At 54.3% G+C, this 22656-nt stretch overlaps 1 protein-coding gene across 1 annotated transcript in view; it reads left to right on the forward strand.

Annotated features, from left to right (window-relative positions):
• The window catches only part of LOC144609619 (neurexin-2-like), a 309609-nt gene extending 287721 nt beyond the window's left edge, over positions 1-21888 (forward strand). The window contains exons 11-14 of the mRNA XM_078428117.1: positions 1175-1378; positions 10211-10237; positions 21042-21163; positions 21805-21888. Coding sequence (XP_078284243.1) covers positions 1175-1378; positions 10211-10237; positions 21042-21163; positions 21805-21888 — 437 coding nt within the window. The remainder of the gene's footprint in view (positions 1-1174; positions 1379-10210; positions 10238-21041; positions 21164-21804) is intronic.
• Positions 21889-22656: the final 768 nt, after the last annotated feature.

Here is a 22656-nt window from a genome sequence, read left to right on the forward strand (position 1 = left end):
AGAAAGCAAAGAGTGGGGATAAATGGGTCCCTTTCAGAATGGCAGGCAGTGACTAGTGGGGTACCGCAAGGCTCGGTGCTGGGACCGCAGCTATTTACAGTATACATTAATGACTTGGATGAAGGGATTAAAAGTACCATTAGCAAATTTGCAGATGATACAAAGCTGGGTGGTAGTGTGAGCTGTGAGGAAGATGCTATGAGGTTGCAGGGTGACTTGGACAGGTTGTGTGAGTGGGCGGATGCATGGCAGATGCAGTTTAATGTGGATAAGTGTGAGGTTATCCACTTTGGTGGTAAAAATAAGAAGGCAGATTATTATCTGAATGGTGTCAAGTTAGGAAAAGGGGACGTACAACGAGATCTGGGTGTCCTATTGCATCAGTCACTGAAAGGAAGCATGCAGGTACAGCAGGCAATGACGAAAGCCAATGGAATGTTGGCCTTCATAACAAGAGGAGTTGAGTATAGGAGCAAAGAGGTCCTTCTGCAGTTGTACAGGGCCCTAGTGAGACCGCACCTGGAGTACTGTGTGCAGTTTTGGTCTCCAAATTTGAGGAAGGATATTCTTGATATTGAGGGCTTGCAGCGTAGGTTTACTAGGTTAATTCCCGGAACGGCGGGACTGTCGTATGTTGAAAGACTGGAACGACTAGCTGGAATTTAGAAGGATGAGAGGAGATCTTATCGAAACATGTAAGATTATTAAGGGATTGGACACGTTAGAGGCAGGAAACATGTTCCCAATGTTGGGGGAGTCCAGAACCAGGGGCCACAGTTTAAGAATAAGGGGTAGGCCATTTAGAACTGAGATGAGTAAAAACTTTTTCAGTCAGAGAGTTGTGAATCTGTGGAATTCTCTGCCTCAGAAGGCAGTGGAGTCCAATTCTCTGAATGCATTCAAGAGAGAGCTGGATAGAGCTCTTAAGAATAGCGGAGTCAGGGGGTATGGGGAGAAGGCAGGAACGGGGTACTGATTGAGAATGATCAGCCATGATCACATTGAATGGCGGTGCGTACAGGCTCGAAGGGCCGAATGGCCTCCTGCTGCACCTATTGTCTATTGGCACGGCGATGAGTTATGGTTGGGTTGTATGTGCTGTGTGCTTCCACCCACAGAGGACACGGTGCTGAGTTAAGGTTGTGTTGTATGTGCTGTGTGCTTCCACCCACAGAGGGCACAGTGCTGAGCTATGATGGGAGCATGTACCTGAAGATCATGATGCCGATGGTGATGCACACCGAGGCTGAGGACATCTCCCTGCGCTTCATGTCGCAGCGAGCCTACGGGCTCCTGATGGCCACCACGTCCAAGGACTCGGCAGACACGCTGCGGCTGGAGCTGGACGGAGGCCGTGTCAAGCTGACCGTCAACCTAGGTAACGCCCTCTCCACCCACCAACGGCCCTCCATCCCAGCCAAGTCTTGCCCATTCAACAGCTGTCTAGCAGGGAGACGTCTACCAGGGCCAGACTGTGTGACGAAGGGTCTCGACCCGAAACGTCACCAGTCCCTCCGCTCCAGAGATGCTGCCTGACCCGCTGAGTTACTCCAGCTTTTTGCGTCCATGTTCTACCAGACCTCTACCAGTCTGTTCCCGGGATGGATGGACAGGGCACCGGTGAGGTGCAGCGGGTAGAGCTGCTGCCACACAGTGCCAGAGACCCGGGTTCCACCCTGACCTCCGGTGCTGTCTGTGTGGAGTTTGTACGTTCTCCCCGTGACCTGCGTGGGTTTTCTACAGGTGCTCCGTTTCCTCCCAAACTCCAAAGAGGTGCAGGTTTGTAGGTTGATTGGCTTCTGTTAATTGTCCCTAGTGTGTAGGATGGTGTTAGTGTGCGGGGTGATCGCTGGTCGGCACGGACTCGGTGGGCCGAAGGGCCTGTTTCCGCACTGTATCTCTAAACTAAACTAAACAAAATTTAGCCAATGAATGTCTGACCCCTGATCCACGCTGCTGTGAACGGGCAAAACTTGAGCTGTTTCCTCGAATCATCTTTGCCAACTCTTCTGTTCCATCTGTTCACAGCTCCATAATCCTCCATCTCATCTATTCTTTACCGCCGTGTCTTGAAGTCTAATCCTTTCAGCCATCCTTCCCCACAGTAAAGGCACCAATTCTTTCACGTTGCTTTGCTCGCTGTGTTTAAATGGACGCATCTGTCTCAGGGTGCCGGCCGGCTGGGTTCACGCCTTGTTTCCACGGGTCTGGCCAGCCGTTAGCATTGTTGAGAGGAACCATTGATTGTAGCCAGAGTGAGGGTCAACCTACAATCCCCAGAGTTCAGTCAGGTGTCCATCAGTGGCCGTTTGGAGGCGGTCTGTTTGAGCGCTGATGCACAGAACAGGCACCCAGAAATACGGCACAGTGGCGCAGCGGGTAGAGCTGCTGCCCGACAGCGCCAGAGACCCGGGTTTGATCCCGACTACGGGTGCTGTCTGTGACCGGGTGGGCTTTCTCCGGGTGCTCTGGTTTCCCCCCCACACTCCAAAGACATCCAGGTTTTGTAGGTTAATTGGCTTTTGTAATTTGTCCCTAGTGTGTCGGTTAGAAGTACTGTACGGGGTGATCGCTGGTCGGCACGGAATCAGTGGGCCGAAGGGCCTGTTTCCACGCTGTATCTGTAAACTAGACTAGACTAGACTAGACTAGACTAAAGAGAGCGGCCACATTGACAGTGGAAACAGGGCACGTTGGATGTAGCCGGGCGAACGAGCAGGTCCGGGGAACAGGAGCTGAAGTGGGACAATCCCCCAGACCGTCGTAGTCCTGGGTAGAAACACAGCGTCCAGACGTGGCCAGAGACGGGCATCAGGAATGGGCATCAGGAATGGGCATCAGGGATGGGCATGAGGAACAGGCATCAGGAATGGGCATGAGGAATGGGAATGAGGAATGGGCATCAGGGACGGGCATCAGGAACAGGCATCCGGAATGGGCATCAGGAACGGGCATGAGGAATGGGCATCAGGAATGGGCATCAGGGATGGGCATGAGGAATGGGAATAAGGAATGGGCATCAGGGACGGGCATCAGGAATGGGCATCAGGAATGGGCATCAGGGATGGGCATGAGGAATGGGCATGAGGAATGGGCATCAGGAATGGGCATCAGGGACGGGCATCAGGGATGGGCATCAGGGACGGGCATCAGGGACGGGCATCAGGAATGGGCATCAGGGACGGGCATCAGGAAAGGGCATCAGGAACGGGCATCAGGAATGGGCATCAGGAATGGGCATCAGGGACGGGCATCAGGGACGGGCATGAGGAATGGGCATCAGGGACGGGCATCAGGGATGGGCATGAGGAATGGGCATCAGGGACGGGCATCAGGGACGGGCATCAGGGACGGGCATCAGGGATGGGCATGAGGAATGGGCATCAGGGACGGGCATCAGGGACGGGCATGAGGAATGGGCATCAGGGACGGGCATCAGGGACGGGCATCAGGGACGGGCATCAGGGACGGGCATCAGGGACGGGCATCAGGGATGGGCATCAGGGACGGGCATCAGGAATGGGCATCAGGGACGGGCATCGGGGACGGGCATCAGGGACGGGCATGAGGGACGGGCATCGGGGATGGGCCACACAAACGGCCAATGATGTGGTGGGGGGCAAGTGAGAATGGGGCAGGAAGGAGACCTATAGATTGGGCAAAGGAGGGGTCAGGGGAAAGGTCAACTGTTGGAGACAGGGGGCAGGGTGAAGGTCAACTGTTTGGGACAGGGTAAAGGTCAGATGTTGGGCTATAGGGTCAGGGGAAAGGTCAGGTGTTGCGGACAGGGCCAGGGCAAAGGTTAGGTGTTGTGGAGAGCTTGCCTAGGAGGGCACGTTGGTACCGTGTGAGGGGGCTTTGTACCCCAGAGTTACATAACGGGGTGTAAGGGCCACAGTGGGACTGTCCCACATGCCCTTGTGGAGCAAGCTGTAACCAAGGAGCAGACGTGAGTTTGGGCCGGTGGGATGGAGGGCAGGCTGGGGCCATGACTACCTTCTGCTCCTGAACTCTGGATGGCTGTAAGTTTGTGGATGTGTTATCTGCCCTCCTTTCCTTGAGCTGCAATGTGGGAGTGCCATCACAGGGCAAGGCTCTCTCCCCACCTCCAAATTCCCAGCGCTGAAGCCCTGTTGCCAATGGAACCTCTCCCTGCATCAAACATCGGAACGCCACGCGCTTCAATGGTCCCGGCTCCGAGCTGCCACCGCATCACCTACCAAGGTAGATGAAGTCCAGTGTGGGTCAGAGGCTGGTGCCACAAACACACCCTCTCTACACTTTGACAGCAGTTGTCCAGCAATCAGAGCCCAGCGGTACAACTGTGTGAAACCAAACTAACAACTAATACCCAGCTCGGGCCACCTGTACACATGACTGGGTATGTGCTCTGTGTTACACATCGTCCAACACACACACAGGTTCCTGCGTAATATGGTGGCCAATACACACACCCTCCTGTGTAACACAGTGTACCATGAGACACGCCTTGTTCAATACACACACCCTCCTGTGTAATACAGTGTACCATGAGACACGCCTTGTTCAATACACACACCCTCCTGTGTAATACAGTGTACCATGAGACAACGCCTTGTTCAATACACACACCCTCCTGTGTAACACAGTGTACCATTAGACAACGCCTTGTTCAATACACACACCCTCCTGTGTAACACACAGTACCATGAGACACGCCTTGTTCAATACACACACCCTCCTGTGTAACACACAGTACCATTAGACAACGCCTTGTTCAATACACACACACTCCTGTGTAATACAGTGTACCATTAGACAACGCCTTGTTCAATACACACACCCTCCTGTGTAACACACAGTACCATTAGACAACGCCTTGTTCAATACACACACCCTCCTGTGTAATACAGTGTACCATGAGACACGCCTTGTTCAATACACACACCCTCCTGTGTAATACAGTGTACCATGAGACAACACCTTGTTCAATACACACACCCTCCTGTGTAATACAGTGTACCATGAGACAACGCCTTGTTCAATACACACACCCTCCTGTGTAATACAGTGTACCATTAGACAACGCCTTGTTCAATACACACACCCTCCTGTGTAATACAGTGTACCATGAGACAACGCCTTGTTCAATACACACACCCTCCTGTGTAATACAGTGTACCATGCCTTTTTTAATTTTTTAATTTTTTAATTCAAAAATATTTATTCAAATATTAAAATAATATATACAATACAATAAAACCAAAACAGAACCCACCACCAGAATACTCTACAAACAAATATACCAATTGGAACTATTATACAATTATATTACAATCCCCATCCAGGATGCATCCAATCCCCGCGGTGCCCAGTGGTCCCGGAGATCCCCCCAGGGTGCCCGTGGACAGCGTGTAGCCCCTCTCCAACACCACCCTGGCACGGACGTAACCCCGGAAAAGGGGCAGGCAGCTGGCTCGGGCAGTGCCCTCTTCCGCCTGGCGCCGTGAGTCGCGGATGGCCAGTTAAGCCAGGCCCAGCAGCAACCCAACCAGGACATCTTCGGCCCTACCCTCTCCCCTACGCACAGGGTGTCCAAAGATGAGGATGGTGGGTGAAAAATGCAGCCAAAAAGCAAGGAGCAGCCACTTTAGATATTGGAACAGGGGCTGCAACCTCACACACTGCATGTACACGTGGTACAGACTCACACACTCCATGTACACGTGGTACACAGACTCACACACTCCATGTACACGTGGTACACAGACTCACATACTCCATGTACACGTGGTACACAGACTCACATACTCCATGTACACGTGGTACACAGACTCACATACTCCATGTACACGTGGTACACAGACTCACATACTCCATGTACACGTGGTACACAGACTCACACACTCCATGTACACGTGGTACACAGACTCACATACTCCATGTACACGTGGTACACAGACTCACATACTCCATGTACACGTGGTACACAGACTCACATACTCCATGTACACGTGGTACACAGACTCACATACTCCATGTACACGTGGTACACAGACTCACATACTCCATGTACACGTGGTACACAGACTCACACACTCCATGTACACGTGGTACACAGACTCACACAGTCCATGTACATGTGGTACACAGACTCACATACTCCATGTACACGTGGTACACAGACTCACACACTCCATGTACACGTGGTACACAGACACGCACACTCCATGTACACGTGGTACAGACTCACACACTCCATGTACATGTGGTACACAGATTCACACACTCCATGTACACGTGGTACACAGACTCTTCCAACCCGCAAACGTGGCAGGCGGCTGGCGAGTCTGTGAACCGCGCGAGGAAACAGGTTGCAGGGGACTCCTCGGTGCAATACCTTCCACCCCAGGTCCCCGATGGAGAGGGGCAGAATCCCTGCATAGAGGGACCCCCACCGTGGGGTCACCTCGCGACCGGAAGGCAACACCGACCGCCACTTAGTGTCCGGACGGTGGACCAGTGTACCACGCCTTGTTCAATACACACACCCTCCTGTGTAACACACTATACCATTCGACAACGCCTTGTTCAACACACACACCCTCCTGTGCAACACAATGTACCATTAGACATTCAACACACAACCCCCTGTGTAACACACTGTACCATGAGACAATGCCTTGTTCAACACACACCCTCCTGTATAATACACTGTACCACACCTTGTTTAATACACACCTTCTTGTGCAGCACACAGGTTGCTTTGTAACTCACTGTTCAATGCACACACCCTCCTGTGCAATACACTGGACAATTGTACAAGACCTTGTTCACTGCACACAACTCTGTAACTCACTGGACAATTGTACAACACTTGTTTAATACACACATCTTTCCGTGCAGCACCGTACAATTGTACACCGTCTTGTTCATTGTATACACTTTCCTGTGTAATACCGTGTACCATTATATCGAACCTTGTGTAATACACACAATTGTCTGTGTAACACACTACAGTTGTAGAGCCTGTGTACAGCAGGAGGTGCCTGTACATTACACCTCCGTGTTTAGTTGATGGGACCCCCTGGAAGCAGGGCCATTGAAGCAGCCGTTCTGAGTTGATGTGGTTGTGGTGGACCTGAACAAGGTTTAGTGATCACCACTCCCAGCGCTGTGCAATTGGATCTGCTTTGCTGTCCGTTACTGGCTGTGAGCCCTGGCAGGTAAGACACACATTGCAGCTCCTCCCTCCCTCCCTCCCTCCCTCCCTCCCTCCCTCCCTCCCGGTCATTCCTCAAACTATGGGACAAACCCTTCAATGGCCAGGATCTGCGGCCAAAGCAAAGAGCCACGGCAGCGGTGATCTCTCCCCCCCGTCCCCCTCCCCCACCCCCAGCCCGGCCCAGCTTAGCCCAGCCCGGCCCAGCTTAGCCCAGCCCGGCCCAGCTTAGCCCAGCCCGGCCCAGCTTAGCCCAGCCCGGCCCAGCTTAGCCCAGCCCGGCCCAGCTTAGCCCAGCCCGGCCCAGCTTAGCCCAGCCCGGCCCAGTTGGTCGCAACTGCCCACTGAACCTGGCATGGTCAAACGGTCAGGACAGGACCACTCTTGCCCCAGGAGTTACCGACCCCCCCCTGTTGTGTAGCCTCACACTTCATTTTTGTCATAACCTCACTCTCCAAATCACTCTGGTACTTGTGCACAAGTATGTGAGAGTCTGTGTGTGTGTGTGTGTGTGTGTGTGTGTGTGTGTGTGTCTGTGTGCAAGACCATGTGTGTGTGTGAGTCAGTATGTTGGTCTGTGTTTGTGACTGAGTGTGTATGTGTTTGTGCAAGTCCATGTGTGTGTGTGAGTCAGTATGTTGGTCTGTGTTTGTGACTGAGTGTGTGTGTGTTTGTGATTCTCTGTGTGCATGTATGTGTGTTCGTGCAAGTTCATGTGTGTGTGAGACTGAGTGTGTGTGTGACTACATGTGTGTGTGTGTGCGTGAGTGAGACTGGGTATGTGTGAGACTATGCGTGTGTGTGACTGAGTGTGTGTGATTCTCTGTGTCTGCGCGATACTGGGTGTGTGTGTGACTGAGACTGTGTGTGTGTGTAACTGAGTGTGTGTGATTCTCTGTGCGCGCGACTGGGTGTGTGTGTGACTGAGACTGTGTGTGTGTGTGACTGAGTGTGTGTGATTCTCTGTGTTTGCGCGCGACTGGGTGTGTGTGTGACTGAGACTGTGTGTGTGACTGAGTGTGTGTGTGACTGTGTGCGTGAGTGAGACTGCGTGTGTGTGAGACTATGCGTGTGTGTGACTGTGTGATTCTGTGTTTGCGCGCGACTGGGTGTGTGCGTGACAGACTGTGTGTGTGTGTGACTGAGTGTGTGTGTATGTGTGTGAGTGAGACTGCGTACATGTGTGTCTGAGTCTCTGTGTGTGAGAGAGTGTGTGTATGTGATTATCTGTGTGCATGTATGTGTGTCTGCATGCGTGTGTGTCTTCACTGTGACTTCCAGTCGCACAGACTTTGTGTTTTTTTTACTTCTTATTTAATATTTTGCTTCATTCTCGTGATTTCGAGACTAACCTTGTGCAAATGTGCAGTGTGAAAGTCACCAATCAACCCTCCTACATCAGACCTGCATCACAGGGGGCTGAGTTCCATTAACACCCTTTGCCTTTTGGCACAGTTTCGCCGAACCTCCAGACCTGATTGTTGCTGTTCAGATAACGATGAATCTGAGAGGTCAAGGTGAGGGTGGGAATGTGAGTGTGTTTTTCACTCAGACTGACGTATCTCCTTCATTTGCTCTCTGTTCCTGACCAGTACTGCTGTGCAAATTGCCCAGACAACGGCCATGGTTCAGGCTCCTGCGTTGGACCAAAGCCAGATGCAAAGTATCTGAGGTGGTCAGGCACCTGACCCTTGCCCCACACCTGGATTTGACCCTTGCTCTCTGACCATCTCTCACTCTCTGTCGGGGTGGCAGAGGCGAGGTTATCGAGGTTATCCCGACCCATCTTCACCACCAGCGACCAGGACTATCCCTCCCGTACCTTGCTCCAAGACCAGGTTGGACAAGAGGTTTGGCGTTCAGAGCCAGCGTGGGAAGATTCACCACAGGTCTGGGGTCGGGAAACGTGGGCCGTGGCTCTTTGCGTCCACTTTTCTGTGACGGTTGACATGACGTGTTGACCCCTCAGGCCCTGCTGATGATTCCCTACCCCTACCCTCCTCAATTGGCTGCGTTTGAACAGGGACCCTCAGGGGCCAATGGCGTGGAGCGGAACGGTAAAAGCACCAAGTGGTCAGCATTCACTGCAAGCCTGGGGGTGGAGATGAGAATGACACAGGTTCGGTTTCCAGCCACCAAATACAAAGGGAAAGGCCGTTGATTATTCAACGTCCACAATGGGAGGTTCTACCTGTGGCAGAGTGGAGTTTCACCTCCCTCACTGGCACCTCCCGTCACAGATCTGAGGGGTTTGGTCCCGCATCCCAAAGACGTGCAGGTGTAGCTGAGGGATGTGGGTTTATGTGAGCCGTGAGACTTACCAACCAGGCAGGAGTCAACTAGTTACTGGGTAGAGTGGGTGTGGAGAGGATGTTTCCACTAGTGGGAGAGTCTAGGACCAGAGGGCACAGCCTCAGAATTAAAGGACGTTCCTTTAGACAGGGGATGAGGAGGAATTTCTTTAGTCAGAGGGCGGTGAATCTGTGGAATTCATTACCACAGACGGCTGTGGAGGCCACAAGTCAATGGATATTTTTAAGGGCGAGATTGATAGATTGTTGATTAGTGCGGGTGTCAGGGGTTCTGGGGAGAAGGCAGGAGAATGGGGTTAGGAGGGAGAGATGGATCAGCCATGATTGAATGGCGAAGTAGACTTGAGGGGCCGAATGGCCTAATTCTACTCTGAGAACTTTATTCATAAGAAGGTTGCCTTCAGTGGGGTATTGAGGAGCCTAGAGTTTGGGTGAATGCTAATCACTGATGGTGCTTGAGAGGGAAGGTTGGAATTAACCTCTGAAAGTTCCCGCACAAAACCTGCTCACAAAGATGAGGTGTAAATTCCCCAGAGGAGGTGGAGTAGAGGGGGATCTCTGCTGATGTCTGAGGGTCTTGTCAACACGTGCCTGTCCCCGGAGGGTGGCAATGGATATTATTGATGTCTGCAGAGATTACCTTGAAGGATTAAATCTGCTTTCTTCTCTCTTCATCCTGTTTTTTTCTCACACCCAGACTGTGTCAGGACTAACTGTAACCCTAGTAAGTCACGGTTCACTTTTATATGTTACTGTTCGATGTTTTAATATATTGGCCGAGTTGAACAGCTGCCTTATTGGAAACAGGGACAAAATGTTGGAGTAATCCAGCGGGACAGGCGGCCTCTCTGGAGGGAAGGAATGGGTGAGGTCTCGGGTCGAGACTGGTCACCTATGCCTTCTCTCCAGAGATGCTGCCTGTCCCGCTGAGTTACTCCAGCGTTTTGTGTCTTATCTTCGGTGTAAACCAGCATCTGCAGTTCCTTCCAACACATGAGGCCTTACTGGGTTGTGGGGATAGGGAATGAACAGGCTGGGAACGAGCACAACAGAGTGGTACTGCAGGCACTAACCTGCCTGTGAATCTGTCCATTGCTTTCACAATGAGGCAAACCAACAAAAATAAAATGTGGTGTTATTAAAAGACCCCTCCACTGAAAGACCCCAGTCAGAGTGGAGGAGGAATCCTGTGTTCTGGGCCTGTTTTCCTCTGCTGTTGCTAAACCCCTCTTCAGTCAGAGGGTGGTGAATCTGTGCAACTCATTGCCACAGACGGCTGTGGAGGCCATAAGTCAGTGGATATTTCTAAGGCAGAGATGGATAGATTCTTGATCAGTGCGGGTGTCAGGGGTTGTGGGGAGAAGGCAGGAGAATGGGGTTAGGAGGGTGAGATAGATCAGCCGTGATTGAATGGCGGAGTAGACTTTAATGGGCCGAATGGCCTAATTCTGCTCCTATCACTTATGACCATGATGAACCCTTGCAGAGATTCCTTGGGTGGGGGGGTGGGAGCAGAGGCAATTGCAGGATTCGCTATTCCGGAGATATATTGGGAACATTCCGGAAGGAAATAAAGACCGCAGACAGAGATAATGTAACTGTCTAATGGAAAGAGTGAAGAGGAATCTTGAGCTGGTGTCAGTGGGTGCGGGGGGGGGACGGGACCCAACGTGGGGGGGGGGGGGATGCTGGTGACAGTGGGTGCAGGGAGCGGGGAACGCAACGGGGGGGGGTGTGCTGGTGGCAGTGTATCCCTATACACTGGGATCAGCCAATCTTCCCTGTCCCGCCTGCAACTGGTCCAAAACGCCGCACGCAGCGAGACTCCTGACGGGTACCCGTAAAAGGGACCACATCACCCCGATTCTGGCCTCTCTCCACTGGCTCCCTGTACGGTACAGAATCAACTTCAAGCTCCTCCTATTCACATATAAAGCCCTAAATGGACATTCCCCCCCCCTACATCAAAAATCTTCTAACCCCCCTCTCTAACTCCAGGTCCCTCAGGTCGGCCGACTTGGGGCTACTCACTATCCCGCGGTCTAGGCTTAAGCTCAGGGGTGACCTATTTCTACTCCCTAGCGTTTGAGGCTCATTGAGGAGGCGCTGTGAACTGTTTGCGTGCTACTGTATGTTTCATTTGTTTTCCATTGGAACCTAATCAGATGTACAGCACTTTGGTCAACGTGGGTTGTTTTTAAATGTGCTATACAAATAAAATTGACTTGACTTGACTTGACTTGACTTGACAGTGGGTGCAGGGAGCGGGGGGGGGGGTGCTGGTGACAGTGGGAGCAGGGAGCAGGGAGCGGGGGTGGGGGGGACATGGACTGTACGGGGCTCGGGATGAGCTGGCATTTATGCAGGGTGGAATGGGGGAGATTGGTCTTGGGGCCATTGGAAGAGTGGAGCCCAGCGGTGATGGGGCGGGACCCTGGGTCATGGTGAAGGGGTCGGGGGCGAGGTGGTTGTGAGAGTCAGCGTGCCTTGGTCAGGAGAGGGGCTGGGCAGTGGTTCTGCGATGGTCACCAGGGGATTGCAATGGGCGGTCCTTCCTGGCCTGTCAACATGTTGGCCATTGTGTCGTCTCTGGAGGTAGGGCTATCTTTTACTGCCTGGATCATCGTTGTGAGGAGCGGTCTCCGTGTGGTGAAGGGGCTCCCACGGTGCTGGTGGGGAGGGAGTTCCAGGATGTAGACCAAGTGCCGGTGAAGGAACGCGGACAGATTTCCCAGTGGGGACGGTGCGTGACTGGGAGGGGAAGCTGTGGGTGGGTGGTGGTGTTCCCCCTGCTCCTGCTGCCCTTGTCCTTGGTGGGAGAGGTGGTGGGTTTGGGGTCTCGCCGGTCGACCCCAGGGCAGGTACGAGTCGCCCTCAGCATTGTTGGTGTGGAGCCACACACAGACCTTCTGAAAGGTGCACCACTCTCCACAACAGTCTGGCAGCTGAACACCCTCTCTGCTGAATCCAGACTCTCTCTCTCTCTCGATCTCTCTCTCTCTCTCTCTCTCTCTCTCCATCTCTCCATCTCTGTGTCTGTCTTCCTCTCCATCTCTCTCCCTCTCTCTCTCTTTTCTCTCTCTCTCTCTCTCTCTCCATCTCCTCTATCTCTCCATCTCTGTGTCTGTCTTCCTCTCCATCTCTCTCTCTCTCTCTCTCTCTCTCTCTCTCTCTCTCTCTCTCTCTCTCTCTCTCTCTCTCTCTCTCTCTCTCTCTCTCTCTCTCTCTCTCTGGGTCTGTCTTCCTCTCCATCTCTCTCTCTCTCTCTCTCTCTCTCTCTCTCTCTCTCTCTCCTCTCTCTCTCTCTCTCTCTCTCTCTCTCTCCATCTACTCTCTTTCTCTTTCTCAGTCTCTGTCTCTCAGTCACACAATTCCTCTTTCTTGCTCTTCAAGCATCCTTCCTTTCACCTTAAACCTCTGCCCTCTTGCTTTTAGAAACGCCCAGCATGGGAGAAAGATTCTGACTACCTGCCGTATCTTTGCCCATTATGGTTTTATAATCCTCTACCATCACCTCTCAGTCTCCATCGCTCCAGCGAAAACAAGCCCAGCCTGACCGGCCTCTTCCCATAGTTAAAGTCCTCCAATCCAAGCAACATCCTGGTGAAGATGGACACAAAGTGCTGGAGTAACTTAGAGGGATGGGCAGCATCTCTGAAGAGAAGGAATGGGTGAGGCTTCGGGTCAAGACCCTTCTTCAGACTCGACCCGAAACGTCACCCATTCCTTTTCTCCAAAGATGCTGCCTGACCCGCTGAGTTACTCCAGCACTCTGTGAAACGTCACCTATCCATGTTCTCCACAGATGCTGCCTGACCCGCTGAGTTACTCCGGCACTCTGTGAAACGTCACCTATCCATGTTCTCCACAGATGCTGCCTGACCCGCTGAGCTACTCCAGTTCCTTCCAATACACAACATCCTGGTGAACATCCCACTCTCTCCAGCCTAAGACACTTCCTTCCTCTTGTGTGGTGACCAGAACTGCACACACTACTCCGAGTGTGGTCTTCACAAAGAGTACTGTAAAGTTGCACCTCTGAAAGCAAGAATGCCATCAGCCATCTTCACTACCCTATCCATCTGTGATGCCACCTTCAGGGAACTACGGACGTGAACACACCAAGATGCCTCTATTGATCAGCATTCCTTGGCACTCTTCCATTCACTGTTCATGTCCAAGCTGAGGCTGATTTTTCAGAATGCTCCCTGCACCAGCAGATGTTAAATTCCATCCACCAGCACTTTGCCCGATATTCTACCTGGTCAACACCTTGCTGCAGCCTCTGAAAACCTTCCTCGTTGTCCACAGCCCAACCGCATTCTGCTAGCTCACCCAATCACTTAGATTAGTTTACAGATACAGCATGGAGACAGGCCCTTCGGCCCATCGAGTCCACGCCGACCGGCAATCACCCGTTCACACTAGTTCTATCCAACGCACACGATGGACAATTTACAGAAGCCAATTAACATACAAACCCGCACGTCTTTGGAGTGTGGGAGGAAACCGGAGCGCCCGGAGAAAACCCGCGCAGGTCACGGGGAGAACGTACAAACTCTGTACAGACAGCGCCCGTGGTCAGGATGGAACCGGGGTCTCTGGCGCTGTGAGGCAGCAGCTCTACCCGCTGCACCAACGTGCCCGCCCTGCATCAGGTTACTCTGACCCCTCAGCTTTACACAACTCTGCACACTCTCACCATTGCTTCTACGTTTATTTTTTGTTGATCTTTTCAGAATGGTCAGTTTCACATTTTCTCACATGATCACTAAATCTTGGCCCTGTCTCCTTGCCTTTGGTTGACCTCTGGTGTCCTCTTCGCCTTCTCACCCTTCTTGGTGTTACCAACAACTTTAGCGACCACACTTTCAATGCTTCCATCCAATCAGGAATAGATTGGGTAGATGCACAGAATCTCTTGCCCAGAGCAGGTGAATCGAGGACCAGAGGACACGGGTTTAAGGTGAAGGGGAAGAGATTTAATAGGAATCTGAGGGGTAACTTTTTCCACACAAAGTGGGTGTATGGAACGAGCTGCCAGAGGAGACAGTTAAGGCAGAGACTGTCCCAACATTTACATAACAGACAACTTCATGAATAGGATAGGTTTGGAGGGATATGGGTCAAACGCAGGTAGGTTGGACTAGTGTAGATGGGCCAGTGTGGGCGTTGGACTGAAGGGCCTGTTTCCACACTGTATCACTCTGTGACTCTAATCACTTGTAAAACATCGAGGTGCCAGTACTAGCCCATGGTGGCAGCAGGAGGAAGAGCCATTTAAATCCTCCACCATTGTCCCGTTCGTTAGCCAACGCATCGGCCCAACAAATGCCCCAGTCTGAAGAAGGGTCTTGACCCGAAACGTCACCTATCCATGATCTCCACAGATGCTGCCTGACCCGCTGAGTTACTCCAGCACTCTGTGAAACGTCACCTATCCATGATCTCCACAGATGCTGCCTGACCCGCTGAGTTACTCCAGCACTCTGTGTCCATCTTCATTGCCCCAGCACACAGCGTCTGTTCTCCCCACTGACCTGCGATGCTGTCATTTGGCCGGCCCTGTCCTCGCTGGTCAAGGAGACACAGAGAGAGAGGAGAGAAGGACGGAAGTCCAGAGGAGAGATGAACGTGCCTGTCCACGACATCAGGGTGACGTTGATGCAGATCGGGATGGGGGGGGGGGGGGGGGAGTACACCAGTGGTTTGTGTCAGACCTCACACCAGGCAAGATGTCGGTCAGACCCCCCCTCTGGACTTGGCTGCAGGAGTTCATCAGTGATAGCAGCAGAATTAGGACATTCGGCCCATCGAGTCCACTCCGCCATTCAATCATGGATGATCTCTCTCTGCCCTCTAACCCCATTCTCCTGCCTTCTCCCCATAACCCCTGACACCCGCACTAACCAAGAACCTGTCTGTCTCTGCTTTAAAAATATCCACAACCATCTGTGGCACTGAATTCCACAGATTCACCACTCTCTGGCTAAAGATGTTCCTCCTCATCTCCTTCCTAAAGGAATGTCCTTTAATTCTGAGGTTGTGCCCTCTGGTTCTAGACTCTCCCACCAGTGGAAACATCCTTTTAATAGACTTTTTTTTAATAGACAATAGATGCAGGAGGAGGCCATTCGGCCCTTCGAGCCAGCACCGCCATTCAATGTGATCATGGCTGATCATTCTCAATCAGTACCCCGTTCCTGCCTTCTCCCCATACCCCCTGACTCCTCTATCCTTAAGAGCTCTATCCAGCTCTCTCTTGAATGCATTCAGAGAATTGGCCTCCACTGCCTTCTGAGGCAGAGAATTCCACAGATTCACAACTCTCTGACTGAAAAAGTTTTTCCTCATCTCAGTTCTAAATGGCCAACCCCTTATTCTTAAACTGTGTGGCCACTTGTTCTGGACTCCCCCAACATTGGGAACATGTTTCCTGCCTCTAACGTGTCCAACCCCTTAATAATCTTATACGTTTCGATAAGATCTCCTCTCATCCTTCTAAATTCCAGTGTATACAAGCCTAGTCGCTCCAGTCTTTCAACATCTTTCTCCACATCCACTCTATCCGGGCTGTTCATTATTCAGCACGTTTCAATAAGGTCCCCCCTTCAACCTTCTAAACTCCAGCGAGGAGAGGCCCAGTGCCAACAAACGCTCATCGCACGTTAACCCACTCATCCCTGGGATCATTCTCCTCTGGACCCTCTCCAGACCCGGCACACCCTTCCTCAGACAGGGGTTCCTCAGGGCAGAGTCCAGGCCCAGCATCTCCAGCGGCTTCACCAGTGACCGGCCAGAGATGGCGATTCTTACTGACCATCACACAGTGTCCAGTTCCACTGACCGCTCCTCAGTGAGTGAAGCTTCCCACAGCTGGACAACAGTCAGGCATGAGAGGTGGTAAGTAACATTAGTGCCACGGAAGAGCCCACACGGTGGTGCAGCGGGTAGAGCTGTTGCCTCACGGCGCCAGAGACCCGGGTTCCATCCCGACCGCGGGCGCTGTCTGTACAGTTTGTACGTTCTCCCCTGCGTGGGTTTTCTCCGGGCGCTCCGGTTTCCTCCCACACTCCACAGACGTGCAGTTTTGTAGGTTAATTGGCTTCGGTATAGAAATGTAAATCGTCCCTAGTGTGTGTAGGGTAGTGTTAGTGTGTAGTGTGTGCGGGGATCGCTGGTCGGTGTGGTCTCGGTGCGTTCAAGACCCTGTTTCCGCGCCGTATCTCTAAACTAAACTAAACTAAATCAACATAGAGGATCACCACTGACCAGAAACTCACCCAGACCGGCCGTATTATCACCAGGGCACTGGAGCAGGCCAGAGACTGGGGACCCACGCCCAGTGAGGGGCAAACCTCCTGGCACACCAAGGCCTAGTGTGAGCAGTGTGTAAGGGGGGGCGGTCTCTCCACCACTGGTGTGAGCAGTGTGTAAGGGGGAGCTGTTCCTGTCCACCACTAGTGTGAGCGGCGTGTGTAAGGGGAATGATCCATGTCCACCACTAGTGTGAGCAGTGTGAAAGGGGGAATGATCCCTGCCCACCACTAGTGTGAGCAGTGTGTAAGGGGGAGCGACCCATGTCCACCACTTGTGTGAGCAGTGTGTAAGGGGGAGCGATCCCTGCCCACCGCTAGTGTGAGCAGTGTGTAAGGGGAGCGATCCCTGCCCACCGCTAGTGTGAGCAGTGTGTAAGGGGGAGCGATCCATGTCAACCACTAGTGTTGTGAGCAGTGTGTAAGGAGGGGGCGGTCTCTCCACCGCTAGTGTGAGCAGTGTGTAAGGAGGGGGCGGTCTCTCCACCGCTAGTGTGAGCAGTGTAAGGAGGAGCAGTCCCTGCCCGCCACTAGTGTGAGCAGTGTGTAGGAGGAGCGGTCCCTATCTGCCACTAGTGTGAGCAGTGTGTAAGGAGGGTAGTGAGTGGCTTGTGAGCGGCGTGTAAGGGAGGAGTGGTCCCTGTCCACCACTAGTGTGAGCAGTGTGTAAGGGGGGGGGGGTCCCTGCCCGCCACTAGTGTGAGCAGTGTGTAAGGGGGAGCGGTCCCTGCCCGCCACTAGTGTGAGCAGTGTGTAAGGAGGGTAGTGAGTGGCTTGTGAGCGGCGTGTAAGGGGGAGTGGTCCCTGTCCACCACTAGTGTGAGCAGTGTGTTAGGGGGAAGTGATCCCTGCGCGCCACTAGTGTGAGCAGTGTGTAAGGGGGAGCGATCCATGTCCACCACTAGTGTGAGCAGTGTGTAAGGGGGAGCGATCCATGTCCACCACTAGTGTGAGCAGTGTGTAAGGGGGAGCTGTTCCTGTCCACCACTAGTGTGAGCGGCGTGTAAGGGGAATGATCCCTGCCCACCACTAGTGTGAGCGGTGTGTAAGGGGAGCGGTCCCCTGCCCGCCACTAGTGTGAGCAGTGTGTAAGGGGGAGAGGTCCATGTCCACCACTAGTGTGAGCAGTGTGTAAGGAGGAGCGGTCCCTGTCTGCCACTAGTGTGAGCAGCGTGCAAGGAGGGTAGTGAGTGGCTTGTGAGCAGTGTGTAAGGGGGAGCGATCCCTGTCCACCACTAGTGTTGTGAGCAGTGTGTAAGGGGGAGCGGGTGGTGTGTAAGGAGGGTAGTGAGTGGCTTGTGAGGGGCGTGTAAGGGGGGGGCGGTCCCTGCCAGCCACTAGTGTTGTGAGCAGTGTGTTTGAAACATGCTCTGCCAACCAGCAGAACAGGCTGGGTCAATGGATCCTGCCCTCACTCGAACACACCTGACCAGTGGACAGTGTGTAAGGGTTGGGCTCTGCCACCACTGGAGTTGCCCTGGGCAGTGTTGAGTGTGTAAGGGTTGGGCTCTGCCCACCACTGGAGTTGCCCTGGGCAGTGTTGAGTGTGTAAGGCAGTGTGTGAAGGGGTAGAGACTATGCCCACCACTGGAGTTGCCCCTGGGCAGTGTTGAGTGTGTAAGGCAGTGTGTAAGGGTTGGGCTCTGCCCACCACTGGAGTTGCCCTGGCAGTGTTTGAGTGTGTAAGGCAGTGTGTAAGGGTTGGGCTCTGCCCACCACTGGTGTCCTGCTGAGCAGTGTTGAGTGTGTAAGGCAGTGTGTAAGGGTTGGGCTCTGCCCACCACTGGAGTTGCCCTGGGCAGTGTTGAGTGTGTAAGGCAGTGTTGTGAATGGGGTGGCAGACTCTGCCCACCACGGCTGTCCTGCTGAGCAGTGGGTAAGGGCTGGCACTGCCAACCTGCCGAACATGCAGACCGTGCCAGGGGGAGCAGTCACAGACCAACACCCTAACCGGGCAGTGTGTGTGGGAAGGCGGCACGGTGGCACAGCGGGTAGAGCTGCTGCCTCACAGCGCTTGCAAGCGCCGGAGACTCGGGTTCCATCCCGACCGCGGGCGCCGTCTGTACGGAGTTTGTACGCTCTCCCCGTGACCTGCGTGGGTTTTCTCCGAGATCTTCGGTTTCCTCCCACACTCCAAAGACGTGCAGGTTCGTTGGCTCGGTGTAAATGTAAACTGTCCCCAGTGTGTGGAGGATAGTGTTAGTGTGCGGGGATCGCTGGACAGCACGGACTCGGTGGGCCGAAGGGCCTGTTTCCACGCTGTATCTCTGAAACTAATAAAACTAACACTGAAAATAACAGGGCAGTCGATAGGAAAGAGGGCCCGGTTTCATGTTCTAGGAGCAGAGTGAGGCCATTCGGCCCATTAAGTCCACTCCGCCATTCAATCACGGCTGATCTATCTCTCCCTCCTAACCCCATTCTCCTGCCTTCTCCCCGTAACCCCTGACACCCGCACTGATCAAACCAATTCTCCTGAGCAGTGGGCAAAGTGGAGAGGTCACAGTGCCGACCGTAACAGGGCAGCGTGTAACGGGGCTTCACCCACTACTGATGTTCTGCTGAGCAGTGGGTAAGGAATGGGCACTGGCAGCCAGCAGACCAGGCAGTGTGGAGGAACAGGGCCTCGTCACTGGAGGAAGGAACTGCAGACGCTGGTTAAACTTGAAGAGAGACACAGAAATGCTGGAGTAACTCAGCGGGTCAGCAGCATCTGTGGAGAACATGGATAGGTGACGTTTCACAGAGTGCTGGAATAACTCAGCGGGTCAGGCAGGCATCTGTGGAGAACATAGAAACATAGAAAATAGGTGCAGGAGGAGGCCATTCGGCCCTTCGAGCCTGCACCGCCATTCAATATGATCATGGCTGATCATCCAGCTCAGTATCCCGTACCTGCCTTCTCTCCATACCCCCTGATCCCTTTAGCCACAAGGGCCACATCGAACTCCCTCTTAAATATAGCCAATGAACTGGCCTCAACTACCTTCTGTGGCAGAGAATTCCACAGATTCACCACTCTCTGTGTGAAGAACTGTTTTCTCATCTCGGTCCTAAAAGACTTCCCCCTATCCTTAAGCTGTGACCCCTGGTTCTGGACTTCCCCAACATCGGGAACAATCTTCCCCGCATCTAGCCTGTCCAACCCCTTAAGGATTTTATGTGGATAGGTGACGTTTCACAGAGTGCTGGAGTACTCAGCGGGTCGGGCAGCATCTGTGGAGAACATGGATAGGTGACGTTTCACAGAGTGCCGGAGTAACTCAGCGGGTCAGGCAGCATCTGTGGAGAACATGGATAGGTGACGTTTCACAGAGTGCTGGAGTAACTCAGCGGGTCGGGCAGCATCTGTGGAGAGAAGGAATGGGGTGATGTTCGGGTCGAGACCCTTCTTCAGACTGATGTCAGGGGAGTGGGCGGTTCAGAGATAGACTGTAGTCGGAGGCGGTCAGACTGGTGGGAGAACTGTGGAGTCTAGGACCAGAGGCACAGCCTCAGAATTAAAGGGCGCTCTTTTAGAAAGGAAATGAGGAGGAACTCCTTTATTCAGAGGGTGGTGAATCTGTTGGATTCTTTGCCCAACAGACGGCTGTGGAGGCCACAAGTCAGTGGGTATATTTAAGGCAGAGATAGATAGATTGTTGATCAGTGGCGGGTGTCAGGGGTTATGGGGGGAGAAGCAGGGAGAATGGGGTTAGGAGGGAGAGATAGATCATCCATGATTGAATGGGGGAGTAGACTCGGATGGGCCGAGTGGCCTAATTCTACCAGAACACAGGCCTGTGGGTTGCTTACACGCTGTGACTCGGGCTGTGGGTCGTGTGTCCACTGCAATGTGTTGACTAACGCGGGCGTGCGGTTTGCATCTCCGCTGTAAAACGCGGGCTTGTAGATTCGTGTGTCCGCACTAATCCCCTCTCCCCGCGCGGTTGCCGTGCGCTCTAACCCCGGCCTGGGGCCCGCGTGTGCGCTCTAACCCTGGCCTGGGGCCCACGTGTGCGCTCTAACCCTGGCCTGGGGCCCACGTGTGCGCTCTAACCCCGGCCTGGGGTCCGTGTGTGCGCTCTAACCCCGGCCTGGACCCACGTGTGCGCTCTAACCCCGGCCTGGGGCCCACGTGTGCGCTCTAACCCCGGCCTGGGGTCCGTATGTGCGCTCTAACCCCGGCCTGGGGCCAGTGTGTGCGCTCTAACCCCTCTCCTTGCGCTGCAGGCAAGGGCCCTGAGACGCTGTTCGCTGGGCAGAAGGTCAATGACAACGAGTGGCACAGCATCCGTGTGGTTCGGCGTGGCAAGGGCCTGCAACTCTCAATGGACAACATCACCCGTGGCTGGGTAAGTGTTCCCCCCCCCCCCCCCCCCCCACACCGGTCCACACCCTCCCCCCATCCACCCCCCCCCCCCCCCCACCGGTCCACACCCTCCCCCATCCACCCCCCCCCCCCCACACCGGTCCACACCCTCCCCCCCATCCACCCCGACCCCCCCCCCCCCACACCGGTCCACACCCCCCCCATCCACCCCCCTAACCCCCCCCCCCGACACCGGTCCACACCCTCCCCTCATCCACCCCCCTAACCCCCCCCCCCCCACACCGGTCCACACCCTCCCCCCCATCCACCCCTGTAACCCCCTCCCCCCCACACCGGTCCACACCCTCCCCCATCCACCCCCCTAACTCCCCCGCCACACCGGTCCACACCCTCCCCCCATCCACCCCCCTAACCCCCCCCCCCCCACACCGGTCCACACCTCCCCCATCCACCCCCCCCCCCCCCACACCGGTCCACACCCTCCCCCATCCACCCCACCCCCCACACCGGTCCACACCTCCCCCCCCACCAGTGACAAGACCACCAATCCACACCTCCCCCCCCCCCATCTCCCACCCTAAACATCCACACCCCCACTCCCCCCCCCCCCCCCCCACGGCATCAGGACCCACTGACCCACACACCAATCGGAAATGTTCTCAGCAAAGATCACAAAGCACGGAGTGCGGTCAGTGTCTGCTCCAAGATGGAATATATTCACCTGGTCCTTCCCTCTACCCCCTGTAACCCCCTCCTGCCGACACCCCCCCCTGTAACCCCCCCCCTGCCCTACACCCCCCCCTGTAACCCCCTCCCTGTCCCTGTAACCCCCTCCTATCCCTACACCCCCCCTGTAACCCCCCCTGTAACCCCCTCCTGATCTACACCCCCCCCTGTAACCCCTTCCTGCCCGACACCCCCCCCCTGTACCCCTACCTGCCCTACATCCCCCCCCTGTAACCCCCCCTGTAACCCCCCCCTGTAACCCCCCTGTATCCCCCCCCTGTAACCCCCTCCTGCCCCTGTAACCCCCTCCCTGTAACCCCCCCTGTAACCCCCCCCCTGTAACCCCTCCCTGCCCCTGTAACCCCCTCCCTGTAACCCCCCTGTAACCCCCCCCTGTAACCCCTCCCTGTAACCCCCCCCTGTAACCCCCCCCCTGTAACCCCCTCCCTGCCCCTGTAACCCCCCCTGTAACCCCCCCTGTAACCCCCTCCCTGCCCCTGTAACCCCCTCCCTGTAACCCCCTCCTGCCCCTGTAAACACCCCTCCTATCCCTACACCCCCCCTGTAACCCCCCCTGTAACCCCCTCTCCTGTAACCCCCCCCTGTACCCCCCACATATCTGATACCCACCCTGTTTCTGTAACCCCCTCAGCCACAGCACCTTCCCCCTCCCTTCTGCCCCACATCAGCCTCTCTATCTCTGTGTCTCTCTATCTCTCTCCCTCTCTCTCTCCCTCTCTCCTCTCTCTCCCTCTCTCTCCCTCTCTCTCCCTCTCCTCTCTCCCTCTC

Source organism: Rhinoraja longicauda, chromosome 34 (genome assembly GCF_053455715.1).
Source record: "Rhinoraja longicauda isolate Sanriku21f chromosome 34, sRhiLon1.1, whole genome shotgun sequence".
Classification (NCBI taxonomy): domain Eukaryota; kingdom Metazoa; phylum Chordata; class Chondrichthyes; order Rajiformes; family Arhynchobatidae; genus Rhinoraja; species Rhinoraja longicauda.